At 33.8% G+C, this 20,516-nt stretch overlaps 1 protein-coding gene across 1 annotated transcript; it reads right to left on the bottom strand.

Annotated features, from left to right (window-relative positions):
* Positions 1-10,903: 10,903 nt before the first annotated feature.
* Positions 10,904-14,284, bottom strand: LOC132720838 (toll-like receptor 2 type-2). Its single transcript, XM_060705063.1, has one exon. It carries the CDS (start codon positions 14,221-14,223, stop codon positions 12,082-12,084), a length of 2,142 nt encoding a protein of 713 aa, XP_060561046.1. The 5' UTR covers positions 14,224-14,284; the 3' UTR covers positions 10,904-12,081.
* Positions 14,285-20,516: the final 6,232 nt, after the last annotated feature.

The following is a 20,516-nucleotide window of genomic DNA, read 5'->3' as shown; positions in this document are numbered from 1 at the left end:
AGGCTAAATTAATATATTAAAGCACACTGTTAAAAGGCAAATTCCCCGAAAGAGTTGCAGACTATGAAAAAATTTATTTTTATATAAATATGATTCATTCCGTAAAAATATATTCAGAAAATATCCCAAAAATAGAGTAAAATAAGAATCCCTAAAAAACGCCCAACACGGAATAGTTAAAAATGTTTCAGGCTCGGTTTGATTGAGCCTGTTCATGGACGGTACTGTTAAGTGCAAACTACCGCCCACGCACCTAGAACCGGCTTAAGAAAAATTCAACATTTAACATGAACTGGTACAATTTTGAATTTTTGAAACATCCGCAGATGTGTTCATATGGTAGTTATCATGGAACCTTCAATGTCACAAGTAAGTGCCATTCTATGAAAAGCGGCATATGGTCCCCTAGTAAAAAATGCATGTAGCCTAAACGAGAAAACAATAGCGGAACTAAATAAAATGGAATTTGGAAAGGGGATCAGAGGTTATGAAGCCTGCATATCACAGATCAGACGTCAAAAGACAAATTAAAAAAGCAGGCCACATATCCTAAGCGTGATTCAACAGTATTCATATGAGGAATACTGGAACCACCAAACAAGAAAATAGCCGAATAGAAAAACTAAATACCACAAGCACAACAATAATGTCGTGCTGAACGATCTTTAAATATCGGAAATATAACATCTCTGACTGAATGTACGGGCCGACTTTTTACAGCCGTCCACACGGCACAAACAACGCTGATGTGGCGATAAAATAGAGAAAATAAGAATCCCTAAAGAAAGCTTAACACGGCATTATTGAAAATGTTGTAGACTCGGTTTGATTGATCATGGACGGTACTGTTTAGGGCAAACAACCGTCCACTCCTCATAGCACCGGCTTAAGCAGAATTCAACATTTAACATGAACTGGTACAATTTTGAATATTGAAACATCCGCAGATGTGTTCATATGGCGGTTATCATGGAACCTTCAATGTCACAAGTAAGTGCCATTCCATCAAAAGCGGCATATATGGTTCCCTAGTAATAAAACGCATTTGCTTTAAACGATAAATCAATGGGCAGAACTAAATAAAATGGAATTTTGAAAGGGACTCACAGATTATGAAGCCTGCATATTGCAGATAATACGTCAAAAGACAAATTTAAAAAGCAGGCCACATATCCTAGAGGTGATTAAACAGTATTCAAGTGAGGAATATTGGACCCACCAAATAAGAAAATAGCCGAAAAGAAAGAACTAAAATACCACGAGCTCAACAATAATTTCCAGAAGGATCTTTAAGGACCAGAAATATAACATCCCTGATTGTACGGGTGATCACATTGTTTCCAGATTTTTATATTTCACAGCAGCATGTGTCGAGTGCCGTTTGGGAGCTGTAAAATGGTGGCCCCGTACCTAACTTCAGTTATATTTTTCTTGTCCTTCGGAATCATTGATGCCAGCACTATAAAGTGTTAAGAATTGAATATCGCTCAAGCCGGTGCGGGTACGTAGAAGGCTGCATGAACGTTGTTTGCGGTCGAGAAGATCTTGCATACGTATCCGCTTGACGCGTCGACATCGCCGGGCCCGTCTATGGAACACGGTGGACCGCGAAACAGTCTGTTCTGTTCACTGATGAGTCCAGGTTTTGCATAGACTTAACAGATAGGCGTGCTAGGGTCAGGAGAAAATGAGGTGAACGGTTTTAGGCTGCAAATATTGCTGAGCATGACCGCTACAGAGGTGGGTCAGTTATGGTGTGTGGGGAGGCATACCTGGGATTGACGAACCGACATAGTTGTGCTAATTAGAGGCACAATGATAGGTCAGCAATACATAGACGATATCTGTCGGCGATCAGTTCATTCTAATGGACGATACTTCTTGCCCCAATAGGGCCAGGGTGGCCCAGGACTTCCTAGAGAGGGAGTGTGTTGAGCGCAAGGCCTGACCAGCTCGCTCACCTGACTTAAATTCAATAGAACACATGTGGAATGAGCTGCATGTTAGAATTCAAGCTCGTCAGCTGCAAACCAGAATTATCCAGGAGATTGGAGTAAAGTCGGTCCAAAAATGGGTGATCATACCCTTAAGAATGATCAGAAGCCTTAAAGGAAGGCGTTGCCAAGCTGTCATTGATAGTCAGGTGTCACATACACGGTATAAAGTATAAAACTGTAAACCAGAAAAAGAAAACAAATGTAACAAATTTGAAAAACACGCTACATGTTTTGAAATAGTCACCCTCTTCTTTAGCACAAAATCAGTGTAAAACTCATTTATAAGGTTCGATTTCTTCGGCTGAATTGATAAAATATGATAAACAAGATCATCAAGGAAAGGCGGCGTTCAATGAACGCAACACCCACACGACCCAGCAACAAGAACCAGTGGCAAGGAGCCCAGACGGACCCCATACAAAAACAGGAAACAAGGCAGAGCATGGACAGGCTATTCACTTAAATGATAGATAATTTGTAACTGATAAGGAATTCAAAGAAAACAAGTAAATGATTGAATATCATTGATAAAACAGTAAATTAACATTTAAAACCTTTCGCAAGGTGTTAATAAAATTATCCCAAAAATATGCACACTCAAACATATAGTGCTTAGCATATGCTACAGTAAAGGGAAGATTTCGCGGGAAGAGGGTTTTCTTTGGGGATATTTATATTTCACAAAATGTGGCTTAGCATTGTTTTGAGGGTACTGTTTGAATATATGTATAACGGAATGAATGACATTAAATATACAAAGGCATCTTCCCCCGGACGTTTGCCTCCTCAAAGAAAACCCTTTTCCCGGGAAAACTTTCATTACAGAAGAATTTAAAAATATTGAAATAGATTTGCTATTTCTATATGTAACCGGGTGAGATAACCAGATTATTTATAAGGAAACGATAATTTCATTATGTATGTTAATATATGTTACTGAAAAGAGAAGATTTCCCGGGAATAGGATTTACTTCGGGGGCCTTTATATTTTATAAAATGGGGATTGACATTGCTTTGGGGGTAGTGTCTGAAAATACTTAATTACGTAATGAATCATATTCAGTGTACAACAAGGCAACTTTCATAAGCTTGTTTAACTGTCCGTGAACTCTTACTATGTTATATGCCTTGCGCCCTGTTCTGTTTTTGTTTGGGGTCCTCCTTGGCTCCTTGCCATTGGTTCTTGTTGCTGGGTCGTGGGTTGCATGCATTGAACGCCGCCTTTTCTTTTTTATCATATTTCATGTACAATCATTTTCAATATGCTTCCTTGATCGTTCTGGTAATTAAAAGTTAACTGCACAATATTGATATCATTTCAAGCAGTGACTAAAAAGTCATTTTTGTTCACATAATTCATCCCTTTTGTAGCTCACGAAACGAAAATCACTTTCCTACTTTACTATCCACGCTAAATATTCATTTTAAAATCCCAAACACGTTATTTTTACTTGTACGTTTACACATTATAATTATTATATATGTAAAACTTCGTAAGTTGTTGAAGAAACACAGTAATATTTTATTTTTCTGTTAGCGTAAAACAAGCCTTTAAAGAACATTTCTTTGGAATCTCTGAAGCGAAAACTAATTTAACCACCAAACATATACTCCAACTTTTTTTTTCTTGACGTGAAATGGAAATGGATATTGATTCTTCGTGCATTATAGTATATTCTAGCACAACCCGCATTTTTCCCTATTGAACATAGAAGAACCGAAAGTGTGTGTTATTATGCAATAAAATCAATGTTTGATATTCTAAATTTAGACATTTGACGTAATCATTATACACGTGACGTAACCACTAAAACGTGACGCTCAGAAAATAAGTACGGAAACTAATCAAGCGCAATTTAGCTTAATATCAGATTCGGCAGCATTTATTTGTTGATGTCGTGTTAGAAACGAAATAATATATCCCAAACTGTGATTTTGTCGCTTGATAAAATCACTGTTTGTCGTTAGGATGCGCATCATTATAATAATTCATCGCATCCGAACTCCAAACAGTGATTTTATTGAGTGATAAAATCACAGTTTGGGATATATTATTTCTTGAATAATGCAAGGTTTTTTGTTCATATGCTTTGTAATTAATCAGAATGTATACATATTTTCTAAACATAGCGTTAAAGCGCGCTAACATAAGCGTTTCACTAAAAGGACCAGAAAAATATACAACACTGAAGTAACTTTTTACAGCTGCCACAAAGCACGTGACATCTGCTGTTGTGAAGTATAAAAATCTGGAGAAAGTGTGATCTCTCGGAAGCATTAATCACAAAAAAATTACAAGAACATTGCAAACTTGGTTTGATTGTGTCTGTACGGGGATAGATCAAAACGTTCTTGGCCCGATGTACTTCCGGTAGTCAGAAAACCCAACTAAATGTCTTATTTTTCAATATAATTGCCCTCTAAATCAATGCACTTTGCCCACCTGTGCTCCGACTTGTTTAACCCTTCAAAATAGAATTCTCTAGTTTGGTCCTCAAAGAACTTATTGACCGCCTATGACAACTATATTGATTGCAAAACGTCTACCACGAAGCTTCGTTTTAAGTTTCGGAAACAGGTAGAAGTCAGAGGGGACCGAGTCCAGAGAATATGGGGAATGGGGAAGAATTTCAAAGCCGCAGTCAGTTGCAGCAGTAATCACAACTTGGGATGTGTGAGCTGGCGCATTGTCACGCAGGAGCAGATCGCCTTGAGTCAGTTTGTCCCTCCCTTTACGCGCGATTTCTTGACGCAGACGTCTCAATTTGTCTGCATTGTACGTACTGTTTATGGTAGGACCTTGCTCAAGGTAGTCATCATGAATATCCCCTGAACAACACAAATAATCGAAGCCATCATATTCCCTACTGATGGCACTCTCTTGAATTTCTTCGTCGGGGGTGCTTCCACCCCATGCTGTATTTTTTGGATTCTGGATCGAAGTGATGGACCAATGTTTCATCCTGAGTTACAGTCCCCGTGGCCGAGTGGTTAAGGTCGTTGACTTCAAACCACTTTCCCCTCACCGCTGTGGGTTCGAATCCCGACAGGGACTTTGGATTCTTTCATGTGAGGAAGCCAAACATCTCGCTTACGGAACGTTGGTGGTTCTACTCGGGTGCCCGTTTGTGCCTGAAATTATTCACGGAAGGGCACCTGAGGTCTTCCTCCACCAGTAACGCTGGAACGTCGCGATATGAACTATACTGTGTCGATGTGACGTAAAACCCAAAACAAACAAACAAATTTACGATCCGGTAGATAAAATCAGGTTCATCCTCGTAGCGAGACAAAATATATCTTGTCAAGCCTGGTCCGTTTCTGGTCGTCAGTCAACTGTCTTGGGATCCATCTAGCGGAAACCTCTGACATGCCATAGACATCAGTCAAAATTGCCTGAACTGAACCAAAGCCTATACTCACTTCCCTAGCAATGCTTTGCAGGTCTCGCCTTCTGTCGCACATGACCAGATCGTGCACAGGTTTGGCAGTTTCATCGTTGGCGGCCTATTTTGGCCGCCCAGGCCGCTCATCATCTCCAATGCTCTCCCTGCCCCTTTTAAATTCAGCAGTCCATTTTTTCACAGTGCTATAGGAAGGGGGCTTCTTCCCAAGTGTATCCATGAAGTCTTCATGGATTTCCTTGGGCGACATCCCTTTCTTACAGAGGTACTTTATGACGGCTCTGATTTCAACTTTCTCCATTTGGTCTAAATGACAAAATCCTCTTCTGATCAAAGTGTGTTTTATGTTACTTAATCTGTGTAAAACCACGTGTAACTCGGCCAGTAATCTAGAATAAGATATCGGTATTGACGTAGCGTGTGTAAATGACAGTGTAGTGGCTAGAAATATATCGGGCCGACTTTTTGATCCTTCCTCGTACATGACGGATAATGAAAAATGCAACATACATTTGTACTTCACGCTCCTAGCACATATTTTTTTACCCTTAAAAGTGCTGGAATCAATTATCTCAAAGGACCAGAAAAAATGAAATATGATAAACAAGATCAACAAGGAAATGCGTCCTTCAATGAACACAACCTCCATACGACCCAGCGGCAAGGAGCCCAGGAGGACCTCCAAACAAAACATGACAGGGCGCAAGGCAGAGCACGGACAGGCTCATCACTAAAATGATACATGAGACGTCATTATATAAAAAGGTGAGCTACCTTGTAAATAATTTTAATATTAAATTGTGCATGCGTCTTACGTAATAAGATACATTTATGCATGTAGAATTATATGTCATTCAGCTTAAAATATGATAAACAAGATCAACAAGGAAAGGCGGCGTTCAATGAACGCAACCCCCATATGACCCAGCAACAAGAACCAATGGCAAGGAGCCCAGGCGGACCCTAAACAAAAACAGGACAGGGCAAAGACAGGTTAAACATTAAATGATAAATAATTTATAACTTCTTTTTAAGTTATTCATAATTATATGTAGTAATAAAATGATTCCGTGTCCAGTGGGGCACCAATATTAAAGTAACGAGACTAGAGTAAACCGTGTGTCTAAGCATTTTTGAATGACGCCGTCACTAACGCCAAATAAAACGACGTCGCCAATAATGTTCAATTGCATTATTTATCAAGTTTTCATTGCCCAAAAATAATAAAATTTGCCTTTAATGATTCTGGAAAGAAGGCATTTTGGGAATCGTTGAAAAAAGTAAAACCACTATTTTGGAAATGTCATGCCACGGCTCTTTATATATTTGGATTAGATTTAGATTGATGAAAGTTAAAGATTTTATTATTTAATATGTAAACTTTTGATCAATACCACTAGGAATTACGAGAAAGTGTAAATTTAGGGGACAAAGCGTTTAACGATCACCACTAGAGTAAACTCAAATCGTAAGCTTAGGCTAACGATAATTTGTTTTATTGGTATGATCTTAATTTTGAAAAATGTGCTATACTATACGACAGCACACTAAAATATTCCTTAAAGGCCCATTATGCCCCTGAACTGCGCTTATCATTTTTGGTGTACTTTTATAGTTTTTAAAAAGCTACTTATTGGTCATTTATAGTGATTGATAATTTTGTGGTGAAGTCAAAATACTTTTGTTTACATTATCTTCTACATTTATGACAAAGTGTTTAAGATCTTAGCGCTTATTGCTTCAGTTAACAAATATTTAACAAAAAATCGATTCTGAATCATAATTTGCCTTTAAATACTTTATTACAAAAAGTTTTTTTTAACTTACACCGTTGAGGTCAGTTACATTATTTCCATTTTGGTTATGGCAAACAACATATATTCACTGCGATTTAGCTAAAATCATCTTTGTTCATATTTAAGCGTCTGAAGAAAGTAAGAGCTTAAGAGTTTGTGTGAATGGGGTCATATGTTCTGAAACTTTATGACAAACATTCATTAGTCAATCTAGTAGATAAGTTAAACAATATGTCAGACTCATATTCATCAAACAATCATCTACGTTTGCGTCAATAAAGTGCCGATACATATATAAAAGCTCACTTTATAAAATAATCAAGGTGAGTAATCAGATACTTCCTTTACTGTTTCAAAGAAAGAAAACAATGTATTGTAGTCTTAGTTTCTGTTTCTGTTTTTAAACAGCTTACTTAATTTATTGCTATGCAGGGCTGGGGCATATTAGTTGAAAATAAAAACAATCGATTAAATAAATGATTAATAATTCTAACTCAGTGACTAATAGATTGCGAAAATAACAACGGAAGTAATTGAGTAATATTTTCCTTTTTATACACTAAATATTTTAACATTTTACCTTTTTAAAATCAATTTGTTTTTCAATCAGAAAACTCGTTAAATAAATTCAGTATTGAACCTTCACTCATTCAAAATCCTTTATAACTTTCATTGCAGCTTGTCGAAAAATATTCAGTAAACTTCTTTAAGAACAGATCACTTCAATTTCTTTACCCAATAAAGAAACAATTAATGGTTACTTATCAAAAATTATCATTTATTAATAAATCAATAAGAAACCACAATTGAAATTAAATTCTTAAGATATTAAGAATTTTATCTAACTTTTAGAAAAGACTAGTTATTCACTGCTATCATCGGTAATGATTTATGATATGTTTCTGAACGGGAAAAGCCGAAATTGTTGAACTGGATATTTATATTTATATTACTTCTAATTTAAATGTAAATGGTTACTTAAAACGTTTTGTAGCATTTATGTTTAATGATTATAGATATGTTGATATAAATATTCCACATTTAACGACTTTTTAAGAGCTCATTCTAATTGTTAGGGAGATTATTTGTTTTTTGTTTGTTTTGGGCTTTACGTCACATCGACACATATAGGTCATATCGCGACGTTCCAGCTTAAGTGGTGGAGGAAGACCTCAGGTGCCCTTCCGTGCATTATTTCAGGCACGAACGGGCACCCGAGTAGAACCACCGACGTTCCGTAAGCTAGAAGATTGTTTTATAACTGTATAATTATTGATATTTAAAATTGTTTAATGCTGAAAGTTAAGGACAAATATTTAATTAACAGATAATTATGAGTAATAACTTTTATCAATAAGAGTTACCTAGCTGTATTTTGTCTTGAGTATTCCCTTCTTTGTTATAAAGTCAACTAATCAACTATTTTGGAAAAGGTTAGAAATGCCGCCCTCGAAATGATTTCTTCACTAAAACACTAAAATCTGTCTTTTTGTTAAATGTTTTGATACATTAACTTCATCTTTAAATCATATATATAAGTTGATAACTGTATTATGTTTGTGTTTACTAACTACAGTTATTTTACTTGTTTTATCTGTTGTTTAAATCTGTATTTGTTAAATGACTACGATATTTGGAATCAAAGTCTGTCTTGTCGATCATTATGTTTTTTTATAATTCGCAATGGTAGACTTTAAAACGGTCTTATGACACATTGATAAAATAACTGATTTCCTTTTGTTAATATAGTATGAAACAAAATTTTAAGTCATTGTTAAAATATTTTCGCACACAAAAGATGGATCCTCTTGGGAAAAATACAAGTCTGAGTTACCGTCCAGGTTTCTTAGATATAGCTAAAGCTAAGTAGCTGAGTAGTAAACGATAGACATAAAGAGTGAGCTTCCAAAGCCTTAATTCTTGCTCATTGAGACATTTCGTTAGTCGACTTTCAATAATTTCAATCTATGGTGTCCCTTCTTGTTATTTCGTTTTCGATGAGTGTATTCCCTTTTCCTCTAGTTTTTTTCTTTAATTCAACCCCACACCGTCTTACTTGCCTCCTTAACACACGCCCTTATCCTTTTGTATGTCTTTTTTATTTAGGTTCATCTTTAATTACCATGTAGACATCGCGTCCGTTTTTGATTGTTTTGTGTTTTGTTTTTGCACGTGTGCCCTGTCCTGTTTGGTGTCCTGCTTGTTGGTGGTCCTATGTTTGGAGATGTGTTACATATAATAAAATAATATATTGTTTACTTAAATGACGCAATTTATATTAGAAAGTATTTTAAAAACGATACTTATCAGATACTGAAATCTGATCTCCTGCGTGTGAGGCTGCCATCTTAAGTTTCATATTCTTCTAGCTGGGTGGTTCATTAAAATGTGCAAGTGTTAGAGACAATGATAGCGGATATCATTAAAATGGTTAATAAAAGAATTATGTTAGCTCTTCAATACAGACGGAAAAATTCAGACAGCGAAAAGCAAGAGAAGAAGTCATTAGACCAATAAATGATTTTTAATCCACTTAAAGAATTTTTCTAATAGAAAAGTCAACAACCCAAGTTGCAGTAGAATATTCGAATACTATAATACAGATTTCCTTCAGAATTTATAGTAACGGAAAACTAAAAAATAAATCTGAGTTACTGAGTTGAGAATGTATTACATCTGAGCCGATAATGTTATTGAAAGTTGAGCAATTAAAACAAAAATTACGAAACATTGGAATTAAATTATTTAACCAAAGAATATCAATATCAACCTGAAGAATTTAGAAAAAAAGACAAACAATCCATTGAAAAAAGCCACCTTCTAGAAGTTATGACAAACAAACTTATAAAGGCAGAAGATTACCATATGAACGAAATTTGAATTTTCATATTGTGAGTAAATTAGTTGTGGAAAAATGTGATGAAATGAGTGAATAGCTGTTTGCTGAAATCTTTGCATACTGTACTACAGATGTGAACATTTTACATGTAACTAATAGATACGAAGAGTGTTCAAATACGATGCATCTAAACATTATATTGTTCAAAATTGCAAAAGAAACATTAGGAAATGAAAGTTAAAGGGTATATGTACATGTTAGTTTAACATTGATACCAATTCATTAAAATACATTTACTTTAGTTGTATTTATAGCTTGCTATACATTGTTTATTCGTATACTGTACAAAATGGCCGGTAGAAGATCAGAGTATGTCATTGTCTTACATAATGTGGAATCTTTCTTTTCAGACCGACTTTACCTAACGTAATTACATCTAAATATTATTTCATCTCAGTTTTCTTATATTTTACCGGAATCATTTATTCATGGGTTTTCACTGTTGAGGAGTGCAAACCACTTTTACTGGGCGTGATATTGGCTCTCTCGAGATCAGAGTCAATTAAATCGACTCTTCGATGTTCGACATTTTTCGTTTACATTTTCCGATGAATCTGTTTCTTTTCTTTCCAGATCCAACAATCAATGTACATGGATTATTGCGGGGGAAAGTTGCCAAACCTATGCACGTTCCTTTCTTGTTGCAGATTAATGTTAGAATCTATGTCTGATAAATGTCTTCTGATGCCAAAAGTAAAAACAGAGAAAGGCTGACAAAAACAATAAAGCATTGTAACTTTTATTTGTAAATTATAAGATGATAAAGATACATAAACTTACGTACACTTATTTAATATATCTGTAATGCTAATATTATGTTGAATATGGAAAATCGTAATAAATATTTACAACAATGTTGTGACTCACATAATATTTACAAATAGATTATATTTATGCTCAACATATTTTGTTTGTTTGTTTATTTGTTTCTTTTACGCCTTTTCCCAACAGTATTTCAGTCATATAGGCGGCAGTTTCCTATCCATTGCTCAACATATAAAAACACAAAAGAAGAAAGATAATTTTATAGACAAAGGCATGGAAATCCGTTTCCTCGCCCCTTTTCGCATAGTCATGTCATTAAAATATATTCTTATAAGAAGCTGACATCATTTTGATAAAACACAATGTTGTATTTACCCAATTTGCACTAGTAGGCTGTGCTATGGTATCATAACATTGCATAATGTTAAGCTGTGTTTTCGTAAAAATGTTCGTATTTTGTTGACAACACCGATTTCATAAATAATTTGTCTTGTTTCATATCCAATATCAAAATACAGGCTGGTAAAACGAGATAAAAAAGCTAGTAGGGCATAATTTTTTGTTGCTTTGATGTATATGACCACTCTTTATCCCAATTTTAAACTATTATTTTTCACATGTTTGCCATCAAAGCTAACTTTAATGTTTTCATTTTTAAAGATAAATATAAAATCGCAGAAAATAATAATTTCATTGATATCTTCAATAATTCAAAGGGTATATATTTATATCTTATGAAATATTTTTATAAAGTCTATCATATAATATGGTTGATTCCCGAAAATGTTGTAACATAGAATGTCTCTGTTTCTAGTATTTGATTAACATGAATAGTGTACGTAAACAAATAAACTGTTCCGGAACAAAATATTATTTGCTATTTTAAGTTGGGTTTAATACGTTTAAAAAAGATTTTGTGCATGCATCATTCGATTATCTCATACAAGCCTTTTAGAAGTATTCTTTTTTACAATGCTAAAAATACTTTTTTGCAGCAGATATATAGCTTTATAGACTTTAATTTTACGCATAAAGTATGGTGCTATATTAGTCAAATATACTTTGACGACCCCGGCTTGTAAAAATATATGGACTTTGTAATGTTTCATGAAAATAGATTCAAAATTTCACACAAACGAAAGAAATATCCTCTCACTATACTTCTTGATTAATAAGACCAATGCCCTACATAACAGGGGCTATTATACTTTGTTTCGCAATCATTTTACAAGAACACTTTTCAATTGCTCCCAAAACAGTTCCTGACCAACCAAATCCTCTGTCCATTCAATGTACGTTGTTGTATCAAAAAGGCATTTCAAGGAATGATTCATATTTCTTCCATCAATTTTCTCTAACAAAATGACCACTAATTCTGTTTCATCTTCGATCAGCTTAGAATGTGCAATTTTTAATTCAAATATGCACCATCCGCTTCGTGCAAAGGCATTGGTAAGAACAAATATCATTGTTCTACTTTTGTCCATATTTGTGACAATATTGTCATTTATAAAGACACCAGGCTGAAAATCTCTTTCATGAATGCATAATTTCAGACCGATTTCTTCCTCTAGTACTGGTAACAGTCGACGGCGTACCCAGGCTGAATCCTCGGTTTCATAACCAACAAAAGCGTCATATACAAAATCATTTCCCTCAATAACCTGGTAGTTTCGTCTTTTTCGCATTAAATAGATATAATGTTTAATGTTCCACCGATTCCTATATACAACTATGATGATAATGCAAATGACAATAACACAAGGTGATGCAATGATAGCGACCCAAATCCACGTGTCCCAAGGATGACATTCTCTGTACGTAAATGATATGTCAGAGAGTCGCCTTCTCGTTTTTTCTTTTGGAAGGCTGCAGATATAATCTTTAGGGTATCTTAAAATCGTTCCAGGTTTATGTGTTGATTGCAACCAAGCAATAAACCATTCAAGGTTACAGTCACAGACAAATGGATTCTTGCTGATGTCGAAGCGGTGCAACTTATTAAGAAGTGAAATCGGTAAAGCTGTAGAATCTATATGTCTAAGTTGGTTATAACGTAGGTCCAGGTTTCTTAGGCTGTTCTTATCTTTGAATGTTTCACTACTTAATTTTGATATCATATTTGATTGAAAGTTAACAGTGTCCAAATGTTTCATTAGGTTCAAGATAATTTTGGGATCCCGTGATATCTGACAGCTAAAACAACGCAGTTCTCGCAAGTTATGAAGCGGCGCAAATAATCCAATTATATCTTTGTCGGTTAATCGCAACATTGAAATGCCATTTATCATCAATTTTCTGAGTTTTGGCAAAAATTTAAAGGTATTATTCAAGGACTGGAAAACGTACAAAGCAGAAAAACGATATTGTAGAGTAAGTGACACGAGCGAGGACGAGTTAAATGCAAATGGTTCCACTATTAAACCTCTTGTGCTTGGTAACATTATTTCTAACGTGTGGATATTCAGCAATGGTGACAGGAAATTGTTCGGTAATATATGTATTAAATTTCCGTTGATGTTTAGGACTCTTAAGTGTCTTAAACATTTGAGACTTTCAGATGATATTTCTTCTATGTCATTATCGTCTGCACTTAATAACACAAGTCGTGGAAGGAAACAATTTGATTCGTTACCGTTTATTCTGAAGTCCGGGAGTGTCCTTAAGTTGTTTTTTCCAATATAGAACGAATGCATATATTCGTTTTTAAACAAAAAAATTTCCTCAATATGATTATATGATATATCCAGAACTCCTAACCGATTAAAATTTCTGAGCACTTTCATATCAAAAGTTTTGATAAAATACTTTGAAGCCTTCAATGTTTGTATATGATTTTCTCCCAGTAACGAAAATAAATCTTCCTGGAGATTTACAGTGCTGATTGCAGTCATTTCTAAGTGCGTTAAATATCTTTTAGCAAAGATTGAACCAAGAAGGTGTTTGAAATTGTCATAGTATATTTCATTGTATGACAAATATAACAAATGCAAATTAGAAAACACGTCTAGGGCGTTTGCTGTAATGTTCTGTAAACTGTTGTGATCAATATAAAGCTTGAATATCAAGGCCGGATTACTAATATTAAAAAACGTTTCCTGTGAGATATTAGTTAAATGATTGAAACTGAAAATCAAAGTATCTATTTTATCTGTAATCCGTGGTATGAACGTTAAATTTTGGTGACTACAGTTCAATGTATTATGTCCATATTCGACCTTTTCTTTGCAGTATTTCAATATTGACTCTTCCTTCTTGTTTTCTTTGGTTAATTCAGTACATTCGATAATCCAAACCAATCCCAAAAACAGTATAAAGAAAGGAACAAAGTGCCCTGTCATCTGGATAGTTTGAGTTTTCATTGTACTTGATTTGAGTTATAACATATTCGCCCATCTGCAAAGCAAAGCAAAGACCAGATTGAAACAATTTAAATTTGGATTACATATGTATTCATTATTAATATATTGATAATAAAATAATTTTAGGGTTGGGGTTTTCGTCACACCAACACAATAGAGGACATATGGCGGTTTTCCAGCTTTACTGGTGGAGAAATCCTCAGGTGCCCCTCTGTGTGTTATTTCATGTACGTGCAGGCACTTGAGTAGAACCACCGATGTTCGGTGAGCTAGCTAAATTTCTAAATATGCTAGAATCTAAAGTCCCTGGCAGGATTCGAACCTACTGCAGTGAAAAAGCAAGTGGTTTGAAGTCAACAACTTAACGGACAATGATTCTAAAACGTGAGCAGAGACTGTCCGTTTTGCTCAATGAGGATGATACATAGAAAATTTATTTTATGCAGATAGTGTGCTCCCTTAAAATAAAAATGTTATTAAGTAGAAGTATACATATTCACATTCTCTAAACAAAATAAATGCCAGAATATGCGAGAACCACATCAAGAAGTTTAAAGTTTAAATCACTAAAACATAAAATTTGAATTTTTTGCAAAGATCAACTTAATAATATTGAAAGGATGATAATCCGCACTCTGAATGAAATATTAAATCGATTTTTATAATGCGATTCTTAGCCTAGTTGAAGTGAAAAGCGTTGGACCGGTTCTCACTCTTGGGGTTTTTTTTGTTGTTTTTTTTTTTGTTGTTTTTTTTTTTTTGTACAATGAGAAATATTCTCAAGAAAAAAATGTAATGAACGAATGAAGTTTGCAAACTAGTTATTTGACCAGACCTACATCAAATGGTACAGTAAATCCAAAAAACAAATTATAATGCTGTTAAAATGTAAAAAGACGGTGGGACCTCTTTAACCCATTACTGCATGAGCATTTTGTGAAAAATGGTTTTTTTATTGCAAAGTATCCTGGTACAAGTTCAAATTGCTATAAAACTATAAAAACTGCTTCAATACTAATCAAACTTGGCACAAATGTTAACTTGACCATTGCCTATGTAAAGACATGCTCAGTCTTAAATTTCCTGTTACCATGGTATCAAGGGGAAATCTCAAAATTGCCAAAAAAATTATTTTGCGTTGATTTTTTTTCATCAAATTGGATTTCAAAGTGCTTCAACTTCTCAATGGATTGAGATAGAGTAAAAGGCTTTTCAGCGATGGTTACACGTCACCTTATAATCGACCTGGAGTCATTTTTAGCCCCTCACAGTTCCAACATTTTCTTGGCGATAAGGGGGACTACCGAAAAAGTAGTCACTTTTGAAACAACATTTCTCAAACAAAAACAAGTGTTCGGGGCCTGAATAAGGCATTTTTCACCATTTGAGACAACAAATGGGTGTGAAAAAGGCGTTAAAATGCGTGTATATCGATTAATGGGTTAAAAGAAAAATATGAAAATACCTGAAATTACCCAAAATTGCTTTTTTCCATGTTGAAACATGGCCTAATATATAATTTTGAAGTCAAATTGTTGTTTTATAGATTTTTTTTCATTAACAGAAAATGATGAAAATACCCGAAATTACCCCAAATCGCGTTTTTCAATGATAAAACATGGCCTAAGATAAAATTGTGAAGAAAAATTGTTGTTAATTTTGATATCATATTTGACCGAAGTTCGATAGTATTTAAATGTTTCATTGGGTTCAAGATAAGTTTTGGATCCCACGAAGTCAGACAATGAAAACGATGCAGTTTTTCCAAGTAACAAACAGTTTGATTCGTTTCCTTTGATTTTAAAGTCCGGGAGTGTTCTCAAATTATTTCTACTACATGTAATGTACAACGACCGTAGATTTTTATTTTTAGATAATATTACCTTTGAAATAAGATTATATGTGATATCAAGGGTCTCTAGCCGATTAAAATTCTTGAATATTTTCATATCCAGAGTGTCAGAAAAATAATTTATAGCCACGAGTGTTTAAATGTGATTTGCTTGCATTAATGAAAATAAATCTTTGTTGAGTGTGACTGTGCTGATTGCACTTATTTCCAAGCGCAATAAATATCATTTCTCAGACAATTTACCTAACACATGCTTTAAATTGTCATAGTATATTTGATTATATGACAAAATAACAAATGCAAATAAGGAAACACGTTTAGAGCGTTACTCGAAATGCTCCGTACGCTATTATTATCAATATACAGCGCATAAACCAGGAACATATAGCTTATGTTAACAAAGGTTTCCTGTGAGATAATGGGTAAATGATTGAAACTGAAAATAAAAGTATCTATTCTATCTGTAATCCGAGGTATGAACTTTAAATTTGTGTGACTACACTTCAATGTATGATTCCAACAATCCACTTTCTCTTTGCAATATTTTCATATTGACTGTTCTTTTCCCTTTTTATTCTAGAACAGTCCATATTTAAGGTCAAACCCCAAAAGAGGATAATGAATTAACAAGTTGCGCTGTCATCTCAAAAGGGTTGACTTTGACCAACAATGTTCCTTCAACTGCAAAATATAATGTAAATGTTTTTAAAGTTTTAAGACCATTAATTAATTTATTTTTAGTGAGTACAAATTGCATCTAATTGGATTTATATGAATCACATGCTTTTATTTTGTTAATTCTATGGACCAAGGCATTCAGAAACATTCAAAAGCAAAGAGTTAAAGAGTTTATAGAAATTATAATTGAACCGTGACATGACATTTCCAACACAGTGGTCAATTGGCGTAATTGTAGGAACTTTACGTCAAAGTTAACGCCAGTTTTTTAATTATTCCAAGCAGAACTAGGCAGTGTTTAAACAGTGCCAACATCCGATGTCGATGTATGTAAGCAAAAATCAATTCGTTACTGCACTAATATAATAATTTTTTTCACCACAATGATGACGGTTTTCCGCAGATTAAAAATATGGGTAGAAATGTCTCATGTTTTACAATCTAAAGATTAAATACAAACTGCGCTGCTAACCTTGAACCCCTGACAAAACACTCGTTGAATCGTGATCATCAAGGAAGAAAATTTCATGGAAATTGTGTGTTGACAAATCTAATTCCATCTATTCAAACAACACTTGACATATTGTCATTGCAACAGAAACCACTTCAGGGCTTACTTACTTAAAACAATTAAACAATAATTACATGTATTCTTAGATTTTGTTATTCTTTTTCCAGTGCAAGTATTTCTTTATATTGTAACATATCGTGATTGATATGTAAATAAACTTGAATAAACACTTTAATGTAAATAGAAGAAGGAAGATATCTAATCACATGGATATCATTATTTTATATAACGGATACTTTAATCAAGTGTAAATAATAAAGATTAGTTGATGTTTGCGTAAAACGTTTGAAGTTGTTGAAAATCCGTCCTGCTTTATATAAAATTAAGACGAAAACAAAATTTCCCTGAAATTACCATCAACAAACATATGTTAGCAGCATGCTCTATACTTTCATAATTTCATAACAATAATGAAAATATATATTGAAGTAAAATATTGTGAAGTGTATAGAGGAAGTAATTTACACATTCCATACATACGGCACTTCACGTAATTTACCAAACAGATGGGGTTCAAACAGGAGATGAATGCACAGTGGTATATAATAAAATTTATAGCTAAAATTGTTATATAAAAGTACGTAATGGAAATATAAAATATCTTCAATCCGTTCTCAAAGAGGTGAAATTAATATAATAAAGCACGCTGTCAAAAGGCAAATTCCCCGAGATAGTTGCCGACTATGAAAAGTTTTACATTTATATAAATATGATTCAGTCCGTAAAAATATATCCAGACAATATCCCAAAAATTATTCCAAGCCCGATTTTCTCAATTATGCATGTCCTCCAAAGAGAACGCCTCCCCAGAGAACACTTCCCTTACAGTAGCATTATAAAATATTGAAATAGTTTGGATCTGTCTATATACAATCGGGTTATCTGTCCAGAGTGAGATAACCAGATTATATGTAACGAAACGATTATTTTATTTTGTATGTTAATATATACTAGTACTACTCAACTGTTGTTAAGCACAATAAGTTAATGAATATATTATCGCAAGTATATAATAGATTTCTTTTAGTTTGTTTCTTTAAAATTTTTGAAAATTCTGATGAGATAGTCCCCTGACATGAATGCGTGTTGACTAATCCGTTATGTTTTAATTGTGTGTACAATCAAATGTCTTAATGTTATACGTCGACCATCGTCGGTTACCCACGGTGTATATTCCGTGCATACTACATTATCTACATAACAGCACGTTTATTCACTGCATGTTCTGTTTTTCGAATCTGGATCGAAGTGATGGACCAATGTTACAGCCTGAGTTACGATCCGGTAGATAAAATCAAGTTCATCCTCGTAGCGCGACAAAAAAATCTTGAAATGTCAAGCCTGGTCCGTTCTAGTCCTCAGTAAACTGTCTTGGAACACATCTAGCGGAAACATGCAAAATGCAACATACTTCAAGCCCCCTAGCATACAATTTTTACACTTAAAGGTGCTGGAATCAATGATCCCGAAGGACCAGAAAAAAATATAAAATGTGATAAACAAGATCAACAAGGAAAGACGGCGTTCATTGAACGCAACCCCTACACGACCCAGTGGCAAGAAGCCAAGGAGGACCCCAAACAAAAACTGTTCAGGGCGCAAGGCATAGCACAGACAAACTAATCACTAAAATAATACTTCAGAAGTCATTATTAAAATTTTGAGCTACCTTGTCAATAATTTTAATTTTAAATTCTGCATGCATCTTACGTAATAAGATTCATATATACAAGTAAGAGTATATGTCATCCAGCTTAAACCGTGTGACGTACCATTTTGAAATTACGTCGTCACTAACGCAAAATAAAACGACGTCGCCAATAATGTTCAATTGCATTATAAATCAAGTTTTCATTGTCCAGAAATAATAAAATTTGTCTTGATTGATTCAGAAAACAATGCATTTTAAGAATCGTTGAAAAAAGTAAAACCACTATGTTGGAAATGTCATGCCAAGGCTCTTTATATATTTTGATAAGATTTAGATTGATATTTTCAAATATCAAAACTAACAACTCTTCAAAGACAAGGAATTATATCCCTTATACCAAAGCCAGGAAAAGATCTTACAGATATATCAAATTGGAGACCAATAAGTTTGCTTAACGTGGATTATAAATAAGGAACAAAAACTTTTTCTAATCGCATAAAAAATGTTTTGCCAACTATAATTAGTTTCAATCAAACAGGTTTCATGAAAAACCGTTACATTGGTGTAAACGTAAGGATGGTTTTTGAAATAATTGAATATCTTCAAAAAGAAAAAAGACCAGGTTTATTATTCTTTGCCGATTATGAAAAAGCATTTGATAGTTCAAATCATCAGTTCATCTTTAATACTCTTAAAAAGTTCAATTTTGGTAAATATTTTATACAATGGGTCAAACTTTTTTACACTGATATTTCAAGTATTATTGTTAATAATGGTCATTTCTCAGAACCATTTACCATAGAAAGGGGTGTTCGACAAGGATGTCCTTTATCATCATAATTATTCATCGTGTGTTTAGAAATTTTATCCAATTACATAGAAAAAGATAGTGAAATAAAAGGAATAAAAGTCGAGGACAAAGAAATAAAACAATCGTTCTTGGCAGATGATGTAACTTTCGTAAACGATGGTTCAGTTAAGCCTTTCGAAAAGCTTGTCCATGTGATAACAGAATTTAGTAAAATTTCCGGTTTAAACCTTAATTCAAAGAAATCAACAATATTACGAGTCGGGTCATTTAAAGATATTAATATAGAATATTGTAAAGATAGAAAATTTAGGTGGACATCTGATTCAGCAAAAACATTAAGCTTTTTATTTTCGTCAGATTACAAGAAAAATACAAACATAAATTTAGAACCTAAACTTCAAGATTTTTTCAATTGCTTAAAGCAGTTGCAACACAGTAAGCCTACTTTGATGGAAAAAGTAATAGTGATAAAAACTTTTGCATTGCCAAAATTAATATATACTTTTTCAGTTTTAGCAAACCCATCAAATGATAAGATGAATGAAATAACTAAAGTGATGTGTCACTTTCTATGGGCAGGAAAACCAGAAAAAAATAAAACGCAAAACTTTAAAACTTAATATCAAAAATGGTGGACTAAAAATGATAGACATTACATATTATCTTAATAATAACAGTAAAAGCAAGCTGGGTAAAAATGTATATAAACAACGATAATGAGGGTTCATGG

Source organism: Ruditapes philippinarum, unplaced genomic scaffold (genome assembly GCF_026571515.1).
Source record: "Ruditapes philippinarum isolate M1 unplaced genomic scaffold, ASM2657151v2 ctg12851_1_1_1_1, whole genome shotgun sequence".
Classification (NCBI taxonomy): domain Eukaryota; kingdom Metazoa; phylum Mollusca; class Bivalvia; order Venerida; family Veneridae; genus Ruditapes; species Ruditapes philippinarum.
This window is presented reverse-complemented; position numbering and strand designations above follow the sequence as displayed.

Coding starts and splice junctions, on each gene's coding strand:
- LOC132720838 (XM_060705063.1), bottom strand. CDS start 14,223: ATGAAAACTCAAACTATCCAGATGACAGGGCACTTTGTTCCTTTCTTT.